The 23,805-nt window shown below is 51.9% G+C and overlaps 3 protein-coding genes across 3 annotated transcripts in view; all 3 read left to right on the forward strand.

Annotated features, from left to right (window-relative positions):
- Positions 1–1,247: 1,247 nt before the first annotated feature.
- haus8 (HAUS augmin like complex subunit 8) lies at positions 1,248–4,343 on the forward strand. Its single transcript, XM_047015088.1, has 10 exons — positions 1,248–1,354; positions 1,668–1,723; positions 1,804–1,862; positions 2,023–2,149; positions 2,286–2,396; positions 2,504–2,607; positions 2,945–3,103; positions 3,441–3,582; positions 3,689–3,830; positions 4,089–4,343. Exons 1-10 carry the CDS (start codon positions 1,290–1,292, stop codon positions 4,213–4,215), a joined length of 1,092 nt encoding a protein of 363 aa, XP_046871044.1. The 5' UTR covers positions 1,248–1,289; the 3' UTR covers positions 4,216–4,343.
- A 50-nt stretch (positions 4,344–4,393) lies between these two features.
- Positions 4,394–6,553, forward strand: sac3d1 (SAC3 domain containing 1). Its single transcript, XM_047015087.1, has 4 exons — positions 4,394–4,550; positions 4,936–5,323; positions 5,442–5,718; positions 5,850–6,553. The coding sequence occupies exons 1-4, from the start codon at positions 4,522–4,524 to the stop codon at positions 6,311–6,313; spliced, it is 1,158 nt and encodes a 385-aa protein (XP_046871043.1). The 5' UTR covers positions 4,394–4,521; the 3' UTR covers positions 6,314–6,553.
- A 390-nt stretch (positions 6,554–6,943) lies between these two features.
- cpamd8 (C3 and PZP like alpha-2-macroglobulin domain containing 8) overlaps positions 6,944–23,805 on the forward strand; it is a 29,125-nt gene continuing 12,263 nt past the window's right edge. The window contains 27 exon segments of the mRNA XM_047015086.1: positions 6,944–7,586; positions 9,206–9,357; positions 9,906–9,928; positions 10,651–10,816; positions 10,948–11,000; positions 11,524–11,541; positions 11,683–11,737; positions 11,837–11,950; positions 12,070–12,154; positions 12,264–12,372; positions 13,099–13,326; positions 13,464–13,634; positions 13,973–14,101; positions 14,235–14,421; positions 14,550–14,716; positions 14,845–14,994; positions 15,164–15,325; positions 15,423–15,565; positions 15,663–15,725; positions 16,671–16,902; positions 17,617–17,770; positions 18,376–18,515; positions 18,887–18,938; positions 19,092–19,390; positions 20,347–20,572; positions 20,753–20,929; positions 21,033–21,114. Of these exon segments, the coding sequence (XP_046871042.1) occupies positions 7,501–7,586; positions 9,206–9,357; positions 9,906–9,928; positions 10,651–10,816; positions 10,948–11,000; positions 11,524–11,541; positions 11,683–11,737; positions 11,837–11,950; positions 12,070–12,154; positions 12,264–12,372; positions 13,099–13,326; positions 13,464–13,634; positions 13,973–14,101; positions 14,235–14,421; positions 14,550–14,716; positions 14,845–14,994; positions 15,164–15,325; positions 15,423–15,565; positions 15,663–15,725; positions 16,671–16,902; positions 17,617–17,770; positions 18,376–18,515; positions 18,887–18,938; positions 19,092–19,390; positions 20,347–20,572; positions 20,753–20,929; positions 21,033–21,114 (3,623 nt within the window). The 5' untranslated portion in view covers positions 6,944–7,500.

A 23,805-nucleotide genomic window follows, 5' to 3' on the forward strand; every position in this document is an offset into this window, starting at 1 on the left:
CTACATGCCCTTATACGCTTCAAGCCACACTGTCCTTCCCCTTCTCTCAATCCTCCATTGCCGTGGAAGATTCTGGAAGCAAGAAAGGACACTAGAGGTGGTCCCTGTTTACGTCACCACGCCCCTCGTCTTCTGGCCCATTGTCCTTCTCAGCCCAAACCCAGCTCAGACAGGTGGGATCAGCAGTCATTATGTTTCTGAAGACTTAGGCACACAAATGGCCAGCATGCTGCATCTCAAGCACTCAGTGGGAAGATATCCAGCTACCACACACACACCCACACACACCCAACCACAGACACCCACCCACAGACACACCCAGCCACAGACACACACACGCACACACACCTACCCACCCACAGACCCCCCCCCCCCAACACACACACACACACACACCTACCCACCCACAGACCCCCCCCCCCCCCCACACACACACACACACACACACACACACACACCTACCCACCCACAGACCCCCCCCCCCCCCCACACACACACACACACAGACACACACCCATCCACAGACACACACACACCCAGCCACAGACAGACACACACACCCACCCACCCACACGTTCCCCGGGCAACAAGTCTCAGTGCCTGAAAACCCATCCAGTGGTCTTCAACCCTGGTCTTCAGGGTGGTTTTACACGTTTCCCTGCTCCAGCACACCTGCTTCAAATGAATGGTCATTATCAAGCTTAATTTGAATCAGGTGTGTCGGAGCGTGGTCAAATACCACTGTGTCGGCAATATAGAACGTTGTGGGAATTCTAGGCTCCGACAACAATGTCATTCCACATGCTAGCGTCAAAAGGATATTAGAGATTACAGCCCTCTTGTGGTGGCTTTTACTAACTGTGGTCTTAGTCTTGCACACATTCGCCCCTTTCTGCTAAAATGCATACGTGCTTATTGTTGCTTGCTTGCTTGATAAGTATTCTCGATTTATTACGGATAAATGTATGACTGTAGGCTATATACTTTCGAATTGTCTTTATTAAAATATTATTCATACTGACTGTCAAGGAACATAATTTATTGGTTTGGTTTATTTTGAGATAATTAAGGCCACCGGCATCACACCTGAAAAATGATGGTTCTAGATTTCTTAAGAGTGGGTTGTGGAGAAGGGCGTATGGAGATGAATACACTCCTGCACAGTAGGTGGCGGGGTAGGCACCTTCAAGTTGGCTACGATGCATCATCCAAATATAAAGAAGAAGACATTCCGAACCGGACGAGTTTCCACTAGGACACGGAAAGAAAGGCGGTACGCTTAAATCAACATGGCGTCAAGACGAGTGTCGTTTGTCCCCAGGAGCCAGAAACTATCTTCCTCTGATGCGAAAAGGTACATAGTTGACCGCTTTACTGATACATTTGCGTCTTACCATTCCGTAAAGATATGGCGACAGCTATATAAGATTACTAGCGGGCTTATTCTGTTAGTTATCATCATGGGAGGATAGTTCGGAAGATGTATTGTCATTCCTATCCAACTGTTGCTAGCGTTGTTGTTGACAGATCGGCCAAAACATTTAGAAAAGAGCTCAAGTGACAAGTTTCCCAGTCAGTAAGCAATATTCTATGGAGGATTGATTACTTTAATGTGTACAGTATTGTGTACCGGCAGTGATGTCAGCTTTGTTTTGTTTTTGTTGTAGCTCCAAGGTTGGGAGTGAAAACAAAGCTAACGGTGGAGCCTCAAAGAAAACTAAAAGTAAGTTCTGATATTTCAACTTCATTCATTGTTTGTGTACGGTGAATAGTAACGTTCTGTCTAACTATTGTCATTTTCAGGTGGTGTAACAATAGTGAAATCGCGATACATGCAGTCTGTTGACAAAACGTTGTCAAAGGTAGGTAGCTTGTAATACCTTTATTCCCTGTATGATCCTTCACCATTAATTCAATTGAGTCTTAAACTGAATAATGACAGTTGTGTTAAACCATGTAGGCTACGATTGCAAATCACCGTAATACATAAACCGTACAGCGATCCTCCTTATCTTTTCACAGAGTAATTCGCTGACCAATGAGTCTGTTGTTGTGCCTCCACGCCCTGCCTCACCCAAAGTGGGCGGCGTCAGACCACGAGTCGGCACCCCTCCAAGGCACTCTCTGGGCCCCCAGTCCCTTCCTGCCTGTAAGAGCACACAGAACAGTCCAGCCTCGAGTGAATCTCTTACCCTGTGCTTGTCATGTTCTTCCTCTTTTTTGATTGTGGCTACTCTTGGGAATGTGAATACACTGTCATAGACAATATGCTCTTTCTCTCACAGCCATGATGCCCAATCTTCTCGAGCCCTCGCTACTAGGAAAAAGTATTCTCCAGTCGACCATCCTGGATGGGCACTGTCTGCGTCCAGACTTTGAAATGTCAGCCATTAGAGGTAATACCACCAGACAGATTCACATCAACAATGGAATGTGTTGGACCATTTCAAATGTGACTCGGAGAGAGGATCTAAAACTTCTGAAATCTGATCTTAACTGCTAGAAAAGACGGTGTTGGCGAGCATAGCGGAGCCCGAGAAGAACGTGGAACAAGAGAAGAAGATGTTAGAGATGCAAACCTTGCTTTTGACCTACCTCACAGCCAAGGTATGACGACTGTAAATATTGCGTGCATTCGTTTGGCAGACGCCTTACACCAAATCAATCGTCCACAAAGCTCTAACAGTTCCACAGTTCTAACAGTAGGAGCCTAGAGAGAGAGAGAGAGAGAGAGAGAGAGAGAGAGAGAGAGAGAGAGAGAGAGAGAGATGTCTGTCCAGTGATAGTCGGTTAATGTTATTACAACCAGAGGATAGACCCCCCCCAGATAATTTTTTAGATGCACCATCTGAACACGCTACGAGCAGGTACTCCACTTGCTCACGGCAAGGTTAGGGTTAGGTTTAGCCCGAAACATCAGCTGATGACTGAGATGTGGTGTCAGATGGAGCACAACACCAGGAAGCTGAAGGCGGAGGCCGAGGGGCGGATCCTGGCCGTGATGGAGGAGGAGGAGCAGCTACGTCAGCAGGTCCAGGAGAAGAAGCGACAGCACCTCCTGCTGGAGAACAACAAGCAGACGCACCACTTGCTGGATCTGCAGGTCGGTGCTTCCCCCCCCCCCCCCCACCACCACCTCCAGAAATCACTACATTACATTTACACATAGTCATTTAGCAGACGCTCTTATCCAGAGCGACTTGCAGTAAGTACAGGTACATTCCCCCCCCCCAAGGCAAGTACGGTGAAGTGCCTTGCCCAAGGACACAACATCATTTTGCACGGTTGGGAATCGAACCAGCTTCTAATTTTAATAGCCCAATTCCCTAACCGCTCAGCCATCTGACCAAGCACAGGGGGGGGCCGCCTCACATTTAAGACTCTTCTAGATGGAGGCACTGATTTGTTCCTTTTGTTTTAATTTGTTTGTTTCTCTTCAGATTGCCGCTTTGACTCCAGTGGCTGACGCAGCCCAGCAGTTCACCGAAGAGTACCGGTCTTTCGCTACGGCAGTGGACACGACCAGACACGAGCTGCCGGTCAAGAACCTCCACATCGAGGGGGACAGGAGAGAGTTCCTGGGTCAGTGGTCCCGGTTTAGTACACTGGGAATGTAAACTGAAAAACCCCTGTTGTTTGTCTATGACCCTGGGTGTAAACTTAAGTGGTCTCCATCGCCCCCCTCCAGTCAGGGCCGAAGCGTGCCTGAAGGACAGCGAGGAGGTGTTGCTGCAGTGCACCCTGGGAGCTCAGCAGGACGACCAGGCGTCCGTAGAGAGTCTGAAAGAGATGAAGACGGCCGCACGGGAAATTAGCAAGCAGCTGACTGGGTGAGGTTCTTTTTGTTTACCGTGCCTCGTGGCTAGTAAACACAGACTGTTCCTTGACTCTGACTAGTGAATTACTGTTCACAACAACTATATGTTTCTGATCCTTGATCTTCTGCAGCACTTGCTATTCGTATGCAAAAGGTCTGTACCGCCATATGCCAAGTGTCTTTTGTTATTTTCAGTGCCAGGTGTATCAGATACAATAAAAGTATCTGTTAAAAACGCTTTTATTTGTATATTTTTCCTTCTTTGACCCAGGGGTTTTTCCGAACTACTGGAACTGTCTTCTTTGGTCAGTCGCCACACCGTGCAAATACAGCAGTCGCTGGAGGAAGAGCAGCTTGGCTTCACCAGAGCTCAGGAGCTCTACTGCCCAAAGCGCTGAAGAACAAAAGCTTATACTTTATGCTCAATTTTCTTTCACATATTTTTGCCACTTTTTAATGAATGTAAAATGAACATTGTTTTGTGTAAATAGTTATAGATATTAATAAAATTAATTCAAACCTTCAACCCGCATTATGCGTCCATTAATGCAACGTTAACTTGTTTGCTCATTCGGTTTTTATAAAACACGGGCAATGAAAAGTGTAACGCCAACGAGCCGGATATGACATATGTTCGTAACTATAAGCTGCGTCTCTGATTGGCTCTTCGAGTAAGTGTCGTTCATTGCCATTGTCGGTAACGAATGAGCACCAGGAGAGCACCCCGTCGCATGTGAGTCGATAAAATCAGTTAGCCAGCATAATTAATTGCAACATATTCTCCTTATTTGTGCAAAGTTAGAGCTGGCGGAGCAAGAAAGAAAAGACTCAAATACTGTATTGATAAAATTGGTTGTGCATGGCTACCGGAGTACTGTAGACTAGCGTCCGTTAGCTAACAGGCTAGCAACCTCACCGTCCGTCTTTGCAGCTTGTTATCTGTCAGTGTCAGAAGTTTGGGATGCACAACTTTGCTATCGATATGGTTAATGAGCAACTGTCAGTTTTAACCGTTCTTCTTATGCATATTATGAATGGCCGTAGTTATCAGATATACATGGCTAGATTATATTAATAGAGAGTCATGTGAAATAGAAATTGTTTGTTGTCTTGTGTAGTTTTACCTCTCAAAAGAGAGGCCAGCCAGTGGGTAGAGGATGGCGGCTGAACCAGGAGCAACGGCGACAAGTGCAGGAAGAGAAGGAAGGGGAGGGGAGACATGACGCCGTTCCCCGGGGCACATGCACGTCAATGTGCCCAGCTCGTGAGATGCACGACCGGGAAGCGCAAAGCCGACTGCACCACTTCGAGATGTTGGCTGGCACAGAGAGAGATCGCCGGCCAAGGGCAGACCATTCACGAATGGTGAAGGAGTACTCGAGACCTGCGGCAGGTAAAGACTCCACGCGACCCAGTGACCTCCGGCCGCCAGCCGTGCTGCAGAAGACTGTGTGCTTCCTCATAGACGACATCGCCGCCTCCGGTGACCTGCAGCCGTGGACGGAGGTTAGTCATCGTCTTGGCTCTGAAAAACATAGGGTTTACGATCTTAATCGATGCCTTTAACGATGTACTTACTAGCGGTTCTAACAGTGCTACACCCCCCCTCCCCCATACCCGGCAGGTGTACGACTTTATATTTGACCGTCTGCGGAGCGTGCGCCAGGACATGATCATCCAGCGGGTGAGCGGTCGGGACTGCGTGGCGGTGCTGGAGCCCACGGTGCGTTTCCTCCTCTACTCTTCCTACCGCCTGTGCGGTGAGCCACTGCGCCGCTACGACCCGCGCATCAACGACACCCACCTGCAGGAGAGCCTGAGCTGGCTGCTGGACTGCTATGCCAGCGGGCAGCACCCTCACCAGGAGGAGTTCCAGGCCCTTAGCCTGCTGTATAACCTGGGTACGGAGCCTTGTGGACAAACGGCTTAATGGTCGTATCTGTTAAATAAATCAAATATAGGAGAATATGAGGAGTCTAAATCTTAAACCTCCCTTCATTTATCTAGCAAATGGACTTTGTGTGTGTCCCAGGTTCGGCCCGTGCCATGCAGCACAGCTTGGAGCTCCCCGCCCACGTCCGCTCCTCCCCGGCCGTGAGCCTGGCGCTTGCCATCAACCGGGCCTTCCTGGAGCGCAACCCCGTACGGCTGCTCCGATTGGCTGGGAGGTTGGACTTCCTGCAGAGCTGCGCCCTCCACCGCCACCTGGGGGCGCTGCGCCGAGACCTGCTGCTGCTTTACAGCCACGGGCACAGCAGCCGCAACTGCCGCTTCCCCCTCCCCAGGCTGGCCCGCCTCCTGGGCCTGGACGCCCCCCTCGCCTCCCAGCTCTGCCTGGCCCACGGGGTGGGGCTCAGCCAGGACACGGTGGTCTTCTCCAAGGCCTCCTTCGTGGAGCCGGAGCCCGGGGAGCTACGATGCCCGCTGTTTCACGGCCTGGTGGAGCTGAAGCAGAGAGATCGATCGGTTCGTAGCATTATTCACGGTCACGCCTGAGACGACCTCAATAGACAGAATTGCTGACTGTTGGTTTTAATGTGACGGCCACTCAGAGATAATCCTGCCCTGACTGAATTCAAGTATTTTTGTGTTCCTAAAAATGCAGTTTTAAAGTTGATGTTCTGTTTCGTTTTTTTAATGTATGACTGTTACATGAATGTTGAATGACAAAAAATAATGCAGATGCATCTTTAAACTTTGCGTGTCTTTTTCAATAAACAAGCCCTACACAGGCAAGCAAATGTGTTGCTATTTGTGTACCTACAGACCGATACGTCTGTGACGCAAGCTCAAAGGTCAAGGGTTGTATACAGTTGTAGTTAACGCATGTCAACACAAGATGGGGCCAAATAGTTTTCTGTGCTTAGCAGACCTACATTGTGAAGGGGGCCTAACAAAAAAGTAGGACTACATCGGTATTAACAATCAATTCAAATACATCTCTAAAATGCAGAAACGATTTGTTCCCCAAGACATAGGCTACATTTTACCTTGCGTGGAGTGAAAAAAACGTTGATACTTTTTCTGGTTAACCTTTATGTTTTGGTCCGCAGCAGTAGCATGATTTACTAAGTGAACGTCATTTATTTCCCTCTGGAATGGGACGGTCTTAACCCTGGCCAGACCAGGTTACTTATATAGTTTATCTGTAGCTTGTTGGTATACATGCCTCAGCGCTGACCGAGGCAGGGTTTTCTGTGAATGAACCGTGGAGACTCGAGCTGTTCTGACTCGCTCCAGTGGGAACAAAAGCCTTGGAACTTCAAAGAGCAGAGGACGCACAGTTGGACATCGGGGAAAGAACAGCCATTCCTCGAGTGAAAAACATTATCAAACTGTTCCTATCACGAAAGGCTACTCAGATGGTGGGCGGACAATTTGTAAAGCCGAAATATGAGAGAACTGAACGGTGGCGGGTGAGGGCACATGAGAGAAAAAGAGCTGGCAATGCGCGTTGAAGTAGAGAAAAAAATCGGAATTGCTTAGAACGGGATTTCTCCGAGTGGGATGATAAAAACTTGATCCTCGTTTGCCGATTCCAGTCAAAACTTCACTGAGCGCGCTCACCATCCAGCCACCATGGCCAGACCTCTAAACGGAGGGGCTCTTTCAATCTGAACACTTTACTGTACATGGGAATGAAATAATAACCAACATACGGTTGGTCGAGGGTGCCTTTGAAAATGTTGAGATCCTGGTTTTGTATGCTCAGTCTCTTCTGGACTTTATTCATCTGCACCGTGCATAGATGTTGTGCACAAGAAAAACAGTAAGTTGACGTCATTTGGTAGGTTGTTGTGTTGATTGTTTGTTAGTTTATAGGCTATACATTAACAGTAGGCTGACATTATTACCATGCAAGGGAGGTCATTACACCAGTTTATTATTTTTGACTTAGGATATATTGTATTTTCCTGTGTTTATTTAATAATATGGTATTGATAGTGCTATAACACAGGAACACATAGTTATGCATGTAGAAATACATTAGAATAATCAAAAAATGACTTTTATTAATGTTTGCTGTTAGCTCCTTTATATTGTGTGCATGAGAATGAAATGGACTTTTGCAATACTTTCTTGAATGAGCACGTTGTTACGTTCACGAGATTCTTCTCTATGGTACACCAATACATTAAATTCCATATTATTGTTCGGGATTGTAGAAAGTATAGTATGTGAACAGGCCCTTGAAAAACAACAGCTCTCATCTCCTGACTGAATTCCGAAGCACAAGACTTTACGTCTCTTGATAAGGGCTTCGTCTGACAGCTTCTAGACTCTTTCATTCTTCTGGAGAGCGAACGGCTCTTCTCGACTGCGAACGCTTTGATGGTATCGGCCCAGTCTCTGTCAGGAGTTAGCAGCTTTGCCGCCAAGTGTGAGCAGGAGAGTGAATACTGTAAGAATCGGCTCTGAAAGACACTTGAAACCCCAGTCCTCCTGGAGCCTGGAGCGTTCACACGAAGCATTAGGCATTGTGAGGTTCAGTGCATCTACCCATGTGATTGGAGGAAGCACGGTTCTCAGTACCAGATCCAGGTTTTGTCCAGAAGCTGGCTGAAATGGCTGCAGATCAAAAGCCCCAAACTCAATTTCTTCACATTATCTGCCCATTCTCAAAGCTGCTTGTCCGATGGGATTTCGCCAGTCCCTCGTGCTCCCGGCCCTGTAATGCCATCCACCTGACCTGGCACTCATCTAAGGATTCTGTGGAGTCCTTGTGTAAGATCACTTAAATTAGTTTGAGCAAAAACTCTTTAGTAGATAGTTCTCACTACAATGCACTCCCCTGAATTATTATTTGTATTTTTTGTATTTAGGCGTTTCTAACTCCATTGTAAAGTCAAGAGTCAGTGGTAAAAGTTGAATATGACCTCGTCCTGAATGTTTATGTGGATCTCAAGAACGACCTTCGCCCTTTGACCCCACAACAGCCGCCTTCCCTCAACCTGAAGGTCTGAGTGACTGTCAGGAATCTCAGCGGTTGCGTTTCAAAAGCAACAGAGTCTTAGGTCGCCTCCCACGAGCCAGACTGCCCACAGAGAACACAAGAGTACAAAGCTCATTGCCTGACAGTCACTGTATCCCTGGAAAGCTTTCAATAAAACCTAATCTCACTGTAGGAATGCGTCTGAGTGCGTGTGTGTGGTGTGTGATGGGGTTAGAAGTTGACAGGTAATCGGTCAATCGCGGCATTTGTTTTTCCCACCCGATCATCGCCTCGTGGTGGTGCTGAGCAGGGCTACCGGATGCACTGGTGTGTTCCCATCTCTCAGAAGCCTTTGGCACCGCCGCCCTGATCTAACACACACCACGTCCCTCTCCCACACCCAGGACTCACCTGATCTGACCCCCCCCCCCCCCCTCCGTCTGTCCCACCCCCAGGGGCTACCTGATCGCCGCTCCCTCCGTGTTCCGCGCGGGCGTGGAGGAGGCCCTGAGCGTGACCATCTTCAACGCGGCGCAGGAGACCAGGGTCCAGGTGCAGCTGTCCGTGAAGGGCGAGACGGTGGCCTACAGCCACGGGACCGTGCTGGGTGAGGACCCTTCCATCCCCTCCACCCCCTCCACCCCCCTCCACCCCCTCCACCCCCCTCCATCCCCCCCACCCCCTCCATCCCCTCCATCCCCCCCACCCCCTCCAAACCCCCCAACCCCCTACACCCCCGAAACCCCCCACAGCACTGTATACATACACACACGCAGCCGGAGTGACCTTTGACCTGTGGTATGGATGGCGCGCTCGTGAGCTCACAGGGCCCCCGGGTGGCTGCGATTGGGTGGTTTTCGGTGCTGAGCCCCGGGGCCCGCTCTGTTTCCCCGGGCCTGTGTGTATGTTCCTGTCAGAGTTGTTTGACAGCGGGGCGCTGATAGATAGGTGTGTGAGACCTTCCTAGTGGCACCGAGACAGGCCGCAGCTGCTGGGACCCACCAGCCCCACGTCTGCCCCTCCCCCCCTCTCCCCTCCCCTGCTCCACGCCTCCCCCATCCTCCCACCTCCCCCTTGCTCAGACACTCTCCACATTCAAACAACCTGCTCCGTCACTAACATCGCTTTTCTCCCTTTTTCCTTTTTTTCCTCCAGACAAAGGCACGATCAAATTAAAGGTGAGAGAAACCCGCACCTTTTCTACCTTCCAACCTGTTGCTTGAAAAAAGGCTTCGACTCCTGTTCATTTGGCCGTGCGGGCCTCCCGACAGCAACTGTCGTCCCCAGCAGGCATCGAGGAGGCCTGTTGAAATGGCGGGGCGTGCAGCTGCACAGTAGGGAGATCTCTGTCAGGGCTTAAGCATTCCTGGGACGACACGCGAAACAACACAAACGTTATTTTGTAGTGCAGCGTTTGTCTTTGCACATTCATTCGGACGAAGGTAACAGGCTCGATGTAATACGCAACAGCTGTTGACGTGCGTGTGCACGGGCCACAGCCCTCAGGGGCTGGAACGGAACAATCCAGAATGCGCCACTCGGTTCCTCCCCTCTCTCTCTCTCTCTCTCTCTCTCTCTCTCTCTCTTTCTCTCGAACATCTTGAAATGCAGTCTTGTCTTTGGTCGTGTCGAGTTTGTTTACATTCATGCATTTCTTAGAAAAGTCCGAGAAATACAACGCTATTTCGGTGGTCAGAGTCATGGAAAGGTCTGCATTTAACATCTACCAGTATAGTGCATCAAAAAGAATAAATAAACAACAGTGCAACATTAACAACTGCAGGAGTGCATTGGATAAAGCGGCAAAATCAATGTCATATCGTGTTGTTTTTCACTGGTCCTTCTGGTGTTGGGCTCGTTCCTGTGTCCGGTGAGGGTGAAGATATCTGTGCTGTTGCAGGTTCCTCCAGGGTTGAGAGGCCAGGCCCATCTGAAGGTGTGGGGGAATCGCCACATCACGGAAGGGGGCTACATCTTCCACAACTACACCACAGTCACCGTGGACAGCAAGGGCACAGCCGTGTTCATCCAGACAGACAAGCCCATCTACAAACCCAAACACAAAGGTCTCTCTCAGCACGGACTGGATGTGAACACACCAACACTGGATTCAGAGTGCTCTTTTTCTTTCAAACGAGAAAAACACCAATGGCATAAACTCGATTCTAAATCAATGTCTTTTGATGTCTTTCTCTAGTGCTCGTCAATGTATACTCAGTCACTCCTGACCTCAGGCCGGCCAATGACAAGGTACCATCCATAACCACATGATCACCTGTGATCACCATGCTCATCTCCTGCCATTAAGTGCTTCAGAATGACTTAGCATGAAATACTGTTATTTGCCTTGATGCGAAACAGCTGTGCTCTTTTGATGTGAAGTGACTTCCCAGAGAGGCATCTCAAGTATTTAACACAACTTGTTTTCTTAACTTCTCCTCTGAGGGGAATGTTAGGAAGGGTAACCCGGCCCCGAATGCCCACAAAATATACAGTAACCTATTTATCGAAAGCAAAGCGGAATGTTAGAAAACGGCTTCAAATAGACACGAGGGTGCGCCTGGAGACAGTGTGTTTATTGACTGCAGTGGCTATGAAGGTCCGCCGCTGGCAGAGTCCGGCGCTCGCGTTCACAGACGGGTGCCTGTTAGGGGACGAGGGCGAGGGGGAGAGGAAGGGATATTTTCTCATGTGGCTGTTCTGTTTGTCTAACGTGTGCTTTCCTTGCGTCCATCCCTCCCTCCCTCCTCCTTCGTTTCTTCCCTCTCCGCAGATGGAGGCGTATGTAGTGGTGAGTGGAGGTTGATGGGATTTCCCGGGGTGGGGGGTCGGGGGGGTGGGGGGTATAAATCTTCCACCTAAAGGTCTTCTCAAGAATTGCGAAGTAGAGATGATTTTAGACTATAATATAGATTTTAATCTGATGTTGCAGGATCCGAGAGGATCTCGAATTGTCCAGTGGCACAATCTGAAACCAATCTGCTGCGGTGAGACTTACACACACACACCTACACACACACACACACACTCACACACACACACACACACGCACAGCTGCTGGTTGTGACCCCTTCTTCTGTCATCAGGCATCGTAAACATGAGCTTCCCCCTGTCGGACCAGCCAGTGTTTGGGGAGTGGTTAATCTTTGTGGAGATGCAGGGCCACACCTACAACAAGTCTTTTGAGGTCCAGAAGTACGGTGAGAAGAGCTCATTCATCCAGGCGGAACCGGATGGAACCGGAACATGTGAATATAGGAGTATACTGTGAAGAATGTGTGAAGAAGTCGCGTCTCTTAACTCCAAATCCTCCCCACAGTGTTGCCCAAGTTCGAGCTGGTGATCGAACCCCCTCGCTACATCCGTGACCTGAACACATGCGAGCAGACCACCGTGACGGCCAGGTGAGTCGCTACGCCCCGCGCCACGCCCGCCAATGACGCGCCACGCCCCGCGGCGTGGCCGCCACGTCAGCTGTTGACGTTGACGGCGCTCCTCCGAACACGTTCCCAGGTACACGTTCGGGAAGCCGGTTATGGGCAGGCTGACGGTGAACCTGACGGTGAACGGCGTGGGCTACTACCGCCACGAGGTGGGACTTCCTGTGGCCAAGACCATGGAGGTGAGCGGGCTGCGCCTTAGGTCCTGGAGGTCCAAATGGACGTTGGAGGAGGAAAATTGTTATGTGTACCTGGTTAATGTGAAGTACAAAACGGACACGTCTTTATGGCTTGAACTGTTATCGAACTGGCTTGAACTGTAAAGTCATTGGATCATGGGCGGCACAGCCCCAACTAGTGGTGTGGGTACACCACACAAAAATCTCTGGGGTCTCAGGAAGAATCTCCACCTTCAAGAGAAGGCTCAAGACGCACTTGTTCCGGGAGTACAATGGTACTTAGGAATGGTTTGCTGAATCCAACGCTAGTTTCCTCAAGGTTCACAATGACTCTTGCTTAGACTGTTGCTCTTGTTGGTTAGTGGTAGCTGATTTAAACTGTTGTATTCTTCTTTTTTTTTAGTTAATCCTATTTTTATTGCTTTCCTACAGGTACACCTGCACTTAGAGATCAATGTTGTGTAATTTTAACTTGTTTAACTACATGCTCTTATGGTTTCTTCCCTTTAGCACTATTTTTTGGTTGTCCACAATATGTACTTCTTGTTTTTGACTACCCGCAATGCTGTGGGGCTATCTTGTTGTTATTATCAGTGACCTATGCACTTTGTGAAGCTCTCTCTTGGAAGTCGCTTTGGACAAAAGCGTCTGCTAAATGAATAAATGTAAATGTAAATGTAAGAATCACGTGAGAAAACCTTTTCCCACCCTCCCTCTGTCATCCGCCAGATCAAAGGTTCCGCCACGTTCAGCCTCTGCGTGAAGGACATGATGCCGCTGGATGTGGCTGACCACTTCCGGGGGACGGTCCACATGTGGGTGACGGTGACCAGTGTAGACGGAGGGAAGCAGACCATGTTCGACGACTCCACCCCGGTTCACAAACAGCTCATCGACATCAAGTACTCCAAGGACACCCGCAAACAGTTTAAGCCCGGCCTGCCGTACAAGGGAAAGGTGCGGGAGGCGAATAAACCCGGTCACTTATACAACACAGAAGCCCTTGTAGATGGGCACAGCTGACCGATCTGTCTGTCTCTCTGTCTGCCTGCCCCCCTGCTGCCCCCCCCCCCCCCCCCCCCCCGCCCCGCCAGGTGGAGGTGACCTATCCAGACGGCAGCCCGGCCGACGGCGTGCGCGTGCGCGTCAAGGCGGAGCTCACCCCCAAAGACAACGTGTACACCAGCGAGCTGACCTCCAGGGAAGGCCAGGCCTCCTTCGAGATCCCCTCCATCCCCAACGCTGCCCAGTACGTCTGGCTGGAGGTCAGTGGGGGCCTCACCGCTGGAGAGGGAGAGGAGGAGAGGGAGGGGAGGGAAGGAGGAGAGGGAGGGGAGGAGAGAGAGAAGGAGAGGGAGAGAGAGGGAGAAGAGGAGAGAGAGAAGGAGAGGGAGAGAGAGGGAGAAGAGGCGAGAGAGAAGGGGAGCAGGGAAGGAGGAGAGGGTGAGGAGGAGAGAGAGAGGGTGAAGAGGAGAGGCGGAGACAGAGAGGAAGAGAGGGTCAGGGCTCTAGGTAGAAGACACAGGGATCAGCTGCATCAGACGCCACAGAGATGCACAGGATGCTGTGTCTGGCTAGACCCTGTGTGTGTGCTGTGCCCCAGACCAAGGTGACAGCCATCCACGGCAGGCCAGCTGGAGACCAGTACCTTCCCAGCTATCTCTCCATCAGCAGCTGGTACTCACCCAGCAAGTGCCACATGCAGATCCAGAGCCCCAATGCTCCTCTCCAGGTATGCACACACACACAGTCACACCCACACACTCCTCCAGTAACAACGTGTCACATAGCGATAACCCTCATGAGGAGGGAGAATAGAGTTGTGTCATCTCAGTGTGTGTGTGTGTATGTGTGTGTGTGTGTAGATTGGCCAGGAGGCCGAGCTGTCTCTCATGTCCACCTGTCCCTGTAACGTCACGCTGCACTACGAGATCGCGTCTCGGGGCAACATCGTCCAGTCCGGCCGGCAGCACAGTAACTCCACAGCCCACAGAGGCAGGAGGGCGACGGTCACCTTCGACAAGGACGTCCACACCACTCTGCCCCCCTCCGGTCAGCGCCCCCGTCCGTCCTCGCAGAAAGACGAAGGAAAGGTCCGCTTTGAAGGTCATGTTAACCCTGTTTGTATTCTCTGGCTCTCCCTCTCCTTTCCTCTCCTCCCCTCTCCTCCCTCCCCTCAGGCCCCTCCTCCCAAGGGGAGATGGACAGCTGCGTGACCTCCCTGCGGTTCCCCGTCACCCCCGCCATGGCCCCCCTCAGCAGGCTGATGGTCTACTACGTGAGGGAGAATGGCGAGGGCGTGACAGACAGCCTGCAGATCCCCGTGCAGCCCAGCTTCGAGAACCAGGTACCACGCCGCTAAAACCGGGCTAGCGACTTTTAGCAACTTTTTAGCGACTTTTAGCAACTTTTCACGACATAGCCGCGAGACGTCCGCCACTGGCGTGCGCGTGACCGTGACCTCTGACCCCGCAGGTGTCCGTCTCCCTGTCCACCAACGAGTCCCTGCCCGGAGACCCCGTGCGTGTGCGCGTGCGAGGGGAGCGAGGTGCGTGCGTGTGCGTCGCCAGCGTGGACAAGAGCCTGTACCTCCTCAAGCCGGCCTTCCAGCTCAGCCCAGATAAGGTCGGTCTGCTCGACCTACTGTCCGGCCTGTCTCCCCTCCTCCTGCAGTCGGCTCGCTTTGGGCGTTCCGCCCGGTGTGTTCGTGAGGTGTATTGGAGCGTCGACTTGATTCGTCCGTTTGGACGCCGCCGTTACAGTAGATGTGTCTTGTGTGCGTTCTGGCGTGTAGGTGTTTAAGGAGCTGGCCGAGTTCGACGTGTCGGACGCCTTCGGGGTCCCCAAAGACGACGGGCACTTTTGGTGGCCCGGGCTGTCGTCGAGGCGACGGCGGCGTTCCTCGGTGTTCCCGTGGCACTGGGACATCACCAAAGACGCCGGCTTCGCCTTCACGGTGAGAGCGATCGACCGATCACACGTCCAGGCTGAGTCACCTGACGTGTCCGCTCTTACAGCCAACGTGCGTGTGTGTGCGTGTGTGCCCCTCACAGGAAACAGGGCTGGTGGTGATGACAGACATGGTGAGTCTCAACCACAGACAGAGCGGGGGGATGTACACAGACGAAGCTGTTCCTGCCTTCCAGCCACACACAGCCACCCAGATGGCGGCCATGCATACACACACTGTGCCCAGGTACGCGCACACACACACACACACACGCGTGCACAGTGATGACCCTCACACGGAGGCCTGTGTTGATGTCAGGTTTTTGATGTCATGTGGCTTTCAGAGCAGAGAAACACAAGCGAACCTTCTTCCCGGAGACATGGGTGTGGCACTGCCTCAACGTCAGGTACTGAACACCCCCTCATCACGAGCGTGCGTGTGCGAACGTGTGTTGGTGTGGATGTGAGTGTGTGTGTGTGTACTTCTTAGTGTGTCCGTTGATGTTCCTGTATACATGGGCAGTGTTTCTCTCTCTCTCTTTGCGTGGGCTGAGGTAGCCTCAGCTGCTACAGATTGGGGGGTACTTAAGTGGGATTTGGACCAGGTCCAGGTCTTCAAGTGTGGAGGGGAGGGGGGGGAGGAGGGGTGAGGGACCACATATTTGAGGGAGAAGTTGAGAGGGAGGGAGGGAGGGAGAGAGATGGGGGGGGGGGGGGGGGGGAGCATGGGGGGCTGGGTTGGTATTTCACCACTCCAGCGATGTCCAGTGTTTCCTCCCAGTGGGTGTGAATGTGGCTCGGTTAAACGAGGTTGTTTTGGAACAGTCCCTCTCTTTCCCAACAATTCCTTCCATTCATAACCTGCCAGTAGAAATAAAATAGCCATAGATTTTCATATGCTTAACTGCATTGGGCAAGAGTTCAGTTCTGCACAATTTCCTACTCGGTCCGAATGCTTTGATTTCACTTATTGGGTGTATCAACGTGGTTTTAGGGGTGGTTTTGATCAAAAGGAAGGGTGTCTGCTGTTTCCTTGAATGTTTATGGCCTGTGTAAGTTTGCCAAGACTAACTTGAGCCGGGGGCTGCCAGGCATGATCTCAGCCCCGGTGTCCCAGCAGCAGCTTTGGTCTGCACCTGACTGCCTTTTCTCACCTCTACGTTCCCACTTCCTCTCCACAGAGGCACGCACGGCTGCAGGTGTTCCCCATGTGAAGCGTTTTTCGCGTTTGATCCATCCCGTTTCCTCGCAGACGTATCGCTTCTTGTTTCGTTTATTTGGGATGGGGTGGAGAAGACGTCGAACGTGACAACGTTTTTTTTTTCTTCTTCTTATTCTTCTCCCTCCATCAGTGATGTCACCGGGGAGGCCGAGTTACGATTGGACGTCCCGGATTCCATCACCACCTGGGTGACCGAGGCCATTGGCTTGTCGGAGGAGAAGGGGCTGGGCATGGCCACGAGGGCGGAGCTTCGTACGTTCAAGCCCTTCTTCGTGGACTTCACCCTGCCCTACAGCGTGGTCAGGGGGGAGCAGACCAAGGTCCCTCTCACTGTCTACAACTACCTGCCCTCCTGCGCCGAGGTGAGGGGGGGAGGGGTGTGGGGGAGGGGAGGGAGGGATATAGGGGGTGATGGATATAGGAAAAGGGGTGAGGGATGTGGGGGAGGGGGGGGGGGTATGGGGGAGGGTTGGAGGGGGGGAGGCCTGGGGGACCAGAGGTGGAGGGTTACGCCGTGAGGTCAGGCAGAGGGAAGTGAGCCAGGGTGTAACCATGGTTACGCCGTGAGATCAGGCAGAGGGAAGTGAGCCAGGGTGTCCAGGCCCCATCAGCCCCGAGGCTGTCTCACGGCTCACAGAGATGACATCATGGCGTTTGCACGAGCCCGTTAAACGGCTGTGCGTGAGCCTCTTTAATGTCATGTGAGGTGATGACGCGACGCCGGCCCTTTGATGTTCGCCCCCAGGAACACGTTATCCCCGCCGTTCGGCGCCAAGTTATTTACAACGGGTGGCGTGCGGCTGTAGAGCGGCGATGATCTGAGCGCATCGCCGCACATTAGGAGAAATGTGGAGCACGGGCGGAGCGGATTCCTTTAGGGAGCCGGGGATGCATGAGTCAGTCAGCATGGAGAATTCCCCGCGTGATTCAACATTCCCCCGCATGCTTTAAGAGCTGGTGGGAAGGTCGGATATGACACCATCACTTCCTGCCAGAACACATCCATGTTTACTGGTCGCTCTCTAATGCAGACCGTGCCTTGTTTTCCTGCTTGTGTGTTTGCGTGTGCTGTGCAGGTCCATGTCAAAGTGTCAGTTCCCAAGGGGATCAAGTTTGTGGGGCACCCTGGGAAGCATCACCTGACCAGGAAGAAGTGTGTCGCACCCGGGGAAGCCACTCCCACATCCATAGTGTTGTCCTTCACTGAGCTGGGAGCAGCCAACATCACCGGTGAGCAAGCACACACACACATACTCTCACACACACACACTCCCACACACACACTCCCACACACTCACTTTTTTCAGTACCTTCCCCACCCATCAAATCTGGCCCACAAGCATCCCCCTCAAACACAGCCCCTCAGAGGTCCTCTGCTGGTGAGCGTAGAGGCACCAGGGCCATGCCCAACCACAAACAGCCCGCCCCGGGGGTCCTTGGGAGGGGGGGGCAGAGCCCTGATACTGACGCTCAGTGGCATGTGGATGAGTTTCTGGGTCAGTGGGGCCCCTGTGGCTCCTGGCCCCTGGTCTTTCCCTCTCACTACACACGCACAAAGAGGGGGCGCTGGCCCGCCGCCACGGAGCCGTGCTGGGGCCTGCGGAGGGAACAGCGCGTCCCCTGCCCGTCCCCTGCCCGTCCTTCCCCGGGGTCAGCTGACGTGGCATGTATGTCGACAGAGCGCTGGCGCGGCGCTTTCCCGGCGTGCGGTGGTTTTGCCACAAAACCAAATACTCCTTGTGACGGCAGTACTTGAAACCATTTGACTGATTTCATGTGTAGCGGTGTGCTAACAGAGCATGCTAAAGTGTGAGACCGCCTCCCTCCTCTCCTAGCACGCGCCATAGCCTACAGCGAACCAACCTGCTGCTCAGAAGGCCTCCAGTCGACCAAATCAGGCAAAGTCCCGGACGACCTCGACGACCGGAGGACCCCAGCGGGCTTGGACTACGTCCGGAGGACGGTCATGGTGGAGGTGAAGGCAGAGCCTGGGTGGATGATGATGAGGAGGAGGATGAGGAGGAGGAGGATGATGAGGATGATGAGGATGATGAGGATGATGAGGATGATGATGAGGATGATGAGGATGATGAGGATGATGAGGATGATGATGAGGATGATGAGGATGATGAGGATGAGGATGATGAGGATGATGAGGATGATGATGAGGATGATGATGATGGGGATGATGAGGATGATGAGGATGATGATGAGGATGATGAGGATGATGAGGATGATGATGATGAGGGTGATGATGATGAGGATGATGATGAGGACGATGAGGATGATGATGAGGACGAGCCACATTAGGGCTGGGTTAACTTTGTCCCCTCTCTCTCCCTGTAGCCCGAGGGCCTGCCTAGGGAGTACACCTACAGCGTCTTCTTCTGCCCCAACGGTGAGTGCAGCCTCGTCCCTGACGCCTCACACCCCATGTGACTCAGTCAGCGGGGCGCTTGTATCCAAAGCAAGGCGCGTACAGATAGGGCATGTAGAAAGCCTCATGGTCATCAGTCTCGGTCTCTAACCACGCTGGCGTTTCGCCCCTCAGAGCGCATCCACATATCCACCCCCAACAAGTATGAGTACCAGTACGTGAAGAAGCCCTCCAAGATGACCCTCTTCCAGGTGGCCGTGAAGACTCACAACGACGCCCACTTGGCCCTCTCCCCCAGCCCCCACGACAGCGCCGACATGCTGGAGGTGGTGCTGGGCGGCCGGCAGAACACGCGCTCCTGGATCTCCCTGGGGAAGATGGGCGAGGCGCTGGTCAGCGTGCCCACCCCAGGCATCCTCTCCTGGGACGAGTTCCGCAGCTTCTGGGTCAGCTGGAAGGGAGGCGTGGTGCAGGTAAGGCGGTCAAGGGTCAGGGTCTGGGGAGCCCTGTACCGGGTAGCCCACAGGACTAGAGCTACTGATCAGATATCAGATCAGATGTTCAGACTCTTCCATGAATCCACAGCCAAGCCACTATGATCTCCACCACTGGTTGAGACTAAATGGATGTTTAATAGTGGGGATCTTTTCAGAGATACTTAAAAGCATTGGTACGTTCCTCATCGTACAGTACTTTGATGGTCGCTGGGGGTGCATGGCAGACTTGTGTTGTGGATCGAGTGTGCGTTCAGGGAGACACCGTGTGTGTGTGTGTGTGTGGAGGACTGGCGCCACTGTTAATACCGTGTCTCTGAGGTCACCTTAGCTGGCTGTTGTCAGGGGGAACGCTGGCTGATCCGTGTTGCGTTGGCGTGTCTCTGTCTGGCATCCGCCAACAGGCCTGAGCCCTGCGTTCGATTGGCCGCACTCACCAAAGGGAGCCGTTAAAATACCGGCTCGGACACCGCGTGGACCAATAAGATTCATATCTTTTTTTTTTTTTCTTAGCGACTGATTGGATTTGAGTTAGATGAGCCTTGTTCAGCTTTGCATGGTCTGTGGTTTAATGTGGTTACAGGGAGACTCCACCCCCCCCCCCCCCCCCCACCCCTCATTAGTGCCCCTGGATACGCCCAATCCAAAAGCAACACAAACCCCTTTCAAAGTCTTAAGAGTTTCCAGTGTTGACTTCTTGACTAGCTGTGTCACTGTCTCCTCCGAGGTAGACTAAGAAACAAACCTAATGGAGCAAGTTGTTCCACAAACACAGTTTGAAGTGGGTTTACAGCTCACTTAAGAGCAACCGAGTTTGCCACACAACCCATAAGAAGAAGAAAAGTTATTATTTAGAAATGTTTGGACTTGTGTCATTGCATGTATACAATAAAAACAGGATCCACATTCTGACATCCGTCCCTGTGATCCGATAGGTCGGACACGGCCTCCAGGCGTCCAATGAGTCTCTGATCCTGCAGTGGGCCGGCCCCCCCCCGGGGCAGGTGCGGCACGTGGGCTTCTCCACTGGCTGGGGCTCCGTGGGCGAGTTCAAGATCTGGAGGAAGGAGGACTCTGACGAGAACCACAACGAGGCCTTCACCCTGGGGGTCCCTCACAACGTGGTGCCCGGCTCCGAGCGAGCCACCGCCTCCATGATCGGTGAGTACTGCCCGAGGCTCCGCCGCCAGCTCTGCCCCCAGCACCGCCCCCCGCACCGCCCGGGGCTCCGCCCCCAGCTCCCCTCGCCAGCTCTGGGGCTTTCTCAACCAAACATGCAATGGTGTTAATGTGTCTTTGTGTGTCCATGTGTGTGTGTGTGTGTTTGTGTGTGTGTGTCAGGGGATGTGATGGGCCCCACCCTCAATAACCTGGACAGGCTGCTGCGTCTGCCGTTCGGCTGCGGAGAGCAGAACATGATCCACTTCGCCCCCAACGTCTTTGTGCTCAAGTACCTGCAGAAGACCCGCCAGCTCAGCCCTGAGGTGGAGACCGAGGCCACCGACTACCTGCTGCAAGGTAACAAGAGGTAGTCTTGGTAGTCAAGAGGTACTGTATGCATGGCTGTGTTCAGCCTGATTTTCTCTGTGTCACTGACTGTCTTTCCCCTGCCCTGTGATAGGCTACCAGAGACAGCTGACCTACAAGCGACAGGACGGCTCCTACAGTGCCTTCGGAGAGAGGGACCCGTCGGGGAGTATGTGGTGAGTCATCAGACCAGCACCTTTACGTCTCTCTGCACCCCAGCCTACTGGACACGCTCACGTAAGATCTGAACCCTTGGGACAGACTGGACCGTCACTACATATGCGCCGTCAGAAGTCCTCTGACTCCAGTACACATCGAGAGGTCGCATGTTCAAATCTCCCCTCCCCTCAAGTCACCTGGGATAACGTTGTCTGATAAAGGAAAGAGCAATTAAAAAAGAAAGTTAGGGATTATGTTGTCTGATAAAGGAAAGAGGAATTGAAAAAGAAAGTTAGACGGAATGTCAGCTGTCAGAGACTGTTTCCTGTACGGTTAAACATTAATGTGTGGTGCTTATTTCCTGTTTACACGCCCCCTGAGGAAGGTAGACAGACATGTAATATTACCATCTAATAACCATATCCTAATATTTGGTATACTGAACTGGCCTCATAAGAGACTCTAGTGTTCTACTCATAAACCCTCGCCAACCGCCCTCCTCTCGCAAACCTCAGGGTGATTCATAAGGATATTATGACATTTAATAGAGCTCAGACTGTGCAACATAATGGTCACATTAACCATAGAGAACCGTTATACACAAATGATTTAATTGGTTCCCTGAGGTAGGTTAGGCACCACTGATTTGTTTGCAGTTAAAGAGTGTTCATATAAATTGTGGAGTCTCCATAGTTTGTTATGACCCGTGGTTTTAGCCGAGCCCCCCTGTTCTCCCGGCCCAAGCGCTGTTTTACATCTGGGCTGCACTAAGCTACAGGAGTTAACAACGCGGAAAAAATCCTTCACTCCACGCAAAACACTTCTTAGCCCTTTGACACAGCGCCAGAATGTAACGGGGGCGCATTTTGTGTAATGTATTTAGCCTCAATGCTAACGCTAACAGCGTTACGCTCCGCTATGGAAACCTTTGATGTCGAGAGAGGATAAGATGTTCTGTAACTGGAAGGATGATGGTTTCTGAGCTACAGGCATCACCATGGCAATTTCAAAGCAGCAATTGTTGATTCTTCTGTAAACCGACAAAAAACATTTCCTGAATGATTGAGCTGTGTGTTTACATGTGAGATCACCACTTCTGTTGAACTGCTCCTGAGTTCATCATTAGCGCAAGTCATTTACTGGCCGCCGAACAACACTCATTATGCAGTGTTAATGTATTCCAGCTTGTAAAAATGGATCTAAACGGAAATTGCCTGATCCTAATGAAAAGATTACACATAATGACACGGGTAGTAAAGTAATGCCGAGGTCTTCAATTCTGTTCTACTTTATAATGCTCTCTGGATTTAGTATTCAGTGTCTTTTCTTGTGGGTTAAAGAATGATAACCATTGATTAGTACCGGTTTTTATCCACACCCCCTGCATTCAATATGCTGTGTGTGTGTGTGTGTGTGGACACCAGGATGTCTGTGCTTGGTTTGTGGGGGGTGTTTTGGGAGCCAGACCTGGCAACCCTTCTTCCGGCATCGCTCGCATACCTGTCCCGTCTGGATCCAATGAGAGCCACATGCTGCTGTAATCTGTGGACCCTCACCCCCCCTCTCCCCCCCCTCCTGCTGTCCCCCTTCACCCCCACCCCCCTCTCCTACTCTCTCCCCCATCCCCCCAGCCCCAGATCCCTGTGGCCTACTTACCACCGTGGCCTGGGGGGGGGGGGGGGGGGGGGGGGGGGACACAAGCTGCAGGGCAGGCTGATTGAGGGCTCCTCTTCCTGGGCTTGTGTGGTGAGGCACTCCCGCTGGACGTGTTGAGACTGGAAAGGCATGTGTCTGTGTGGCTGGGTCTGATGTTGCGGGGGTGGGGGGAGCAGATTGAATGCCAGAGATCCAGATCACTGATATGGGCCGTATTAAACGACCTGTTTACCCTCCTACTCCGAGCAGGACGGCTGAAGGAAAACTCCTGAAGGAATTCAATGTTTTTCACACATAGATAAACTCTGCTATCAGACAGACTATTTCTGAAGTGCCCTCCATTCAAATCAAAGTTTAAGAGCCTTGTGTGTGTGTTTGTGTATGGGACGAAAGACCGTTCATCCTCTTGGAAAGCAGCTTTTACGCATCTCCGTGTCTCTCCACCCTGTCCCTCACGGGACACACACCTGAAAGAACGAGCGACAGCTGTCCCCTGTGTGGAGAACGGGAGTCGTCTCGTTGAGTGGGCCGGAGAGGGCCGAGCGAGGAAGACGTCGAGTGGCGTTCTCTCCCCCTCTACGTCATCTCCAGCCCCCACCCAAGAGCCAGGCATTTAAAGCCGGTGACACAGCATTACTTTATAAACACTCCGGCCAGTTCAAGGGTCTAATTTCTGCTCCCTCCCCGGGGAAGAATAAGGCAGAGGGCCTGACGGGGCAAGATTTAGTACCCTGTATTTACGAGAGTTTTTTCTTCTTCTTTCCTGCGCTCTTTTGACTTGTTCTGTGCAGTTACGACCCTTAAATGTATGTTTGGAGGAAAGGAAAACATTTTATTTATTTCCTTAGACTTTTATTTTTTATTTTACGATGAGCAGGTTGCCTCATCTTCTGGCTGTCTTGGGGAAGTCTCAATCAGGCAAGATGGTGTTGTAATGAAGATGGTGTTGTAATGAAGATGGTGTTGTAATGAAGATGGTGTTGTAATGCATTACGTGTCGTAAGGCAGATGGTGGGTGTCACTGGGGTCAGCTGGTGTTCCCCCCCCCCCCC

This window comes from Hypomesus transpacificus, unplaced genomic scaffold (assembly GCF_021917145.1).
Source record: "Hypomesus transpacificus isolate Combined female unplaced genomic scaffold, fHypTra1 scaffold_270, whole genome shotgun sequence".
Taxonomy (NCBI): Eukaryota; Metazoa; Chordata; class Actinopteri; order Osmeriformes; family Osmeridae; genus Hypomesus; species Hypomesus transpacificus.

Excerpts from the sequence above, each read along its gene's own strand:
- haus8 (XM_047015088.1), top strand. The coding sequence starts at position 1,290 with ATGGCGTCAAGACGAGTGTCGTTTGTCCCCAGGAGCCAGAAACTATCT. Across the intron at positions 2,150-2,285 it reads CCCCCAGTCCCTTCCTGCCT|CCATGATGCCCAATCTTCTC; the intron begins GTAAGAGCACAC and ends TTTCTCTCACAG. Across the intron at positions 3,831-4,088 it reads ATTAGCAAGCAGCTGACTGG|GGGTTTTTCCGAACTACTGG; the intron begins GTGAGGTTCTTT and ends TCTTTGACCCAG.
- sac3d1 (XM_047015087.1), top strand. The coding sequence starts at position 4,522 with ATGAGCACCAGGAGAGCACCCCGTCGCAT. Across the intron at positions 4,551-4,935 it reads AGGAGAGCACCCCGTCGCAT|TTTTACCTCTCAAAAGAGAG; the intron begins GTGAGTCGATAA and ends TGTCTTGTGTAG. Across the intron at positions 5,719-5,849 it reads TAGCCTGCTGTATAACCTGG|GTTCGGCCCGTGCCATGCAG; the intron begins GTACGGAGCCTT and ends TGTGTGTCCCAG.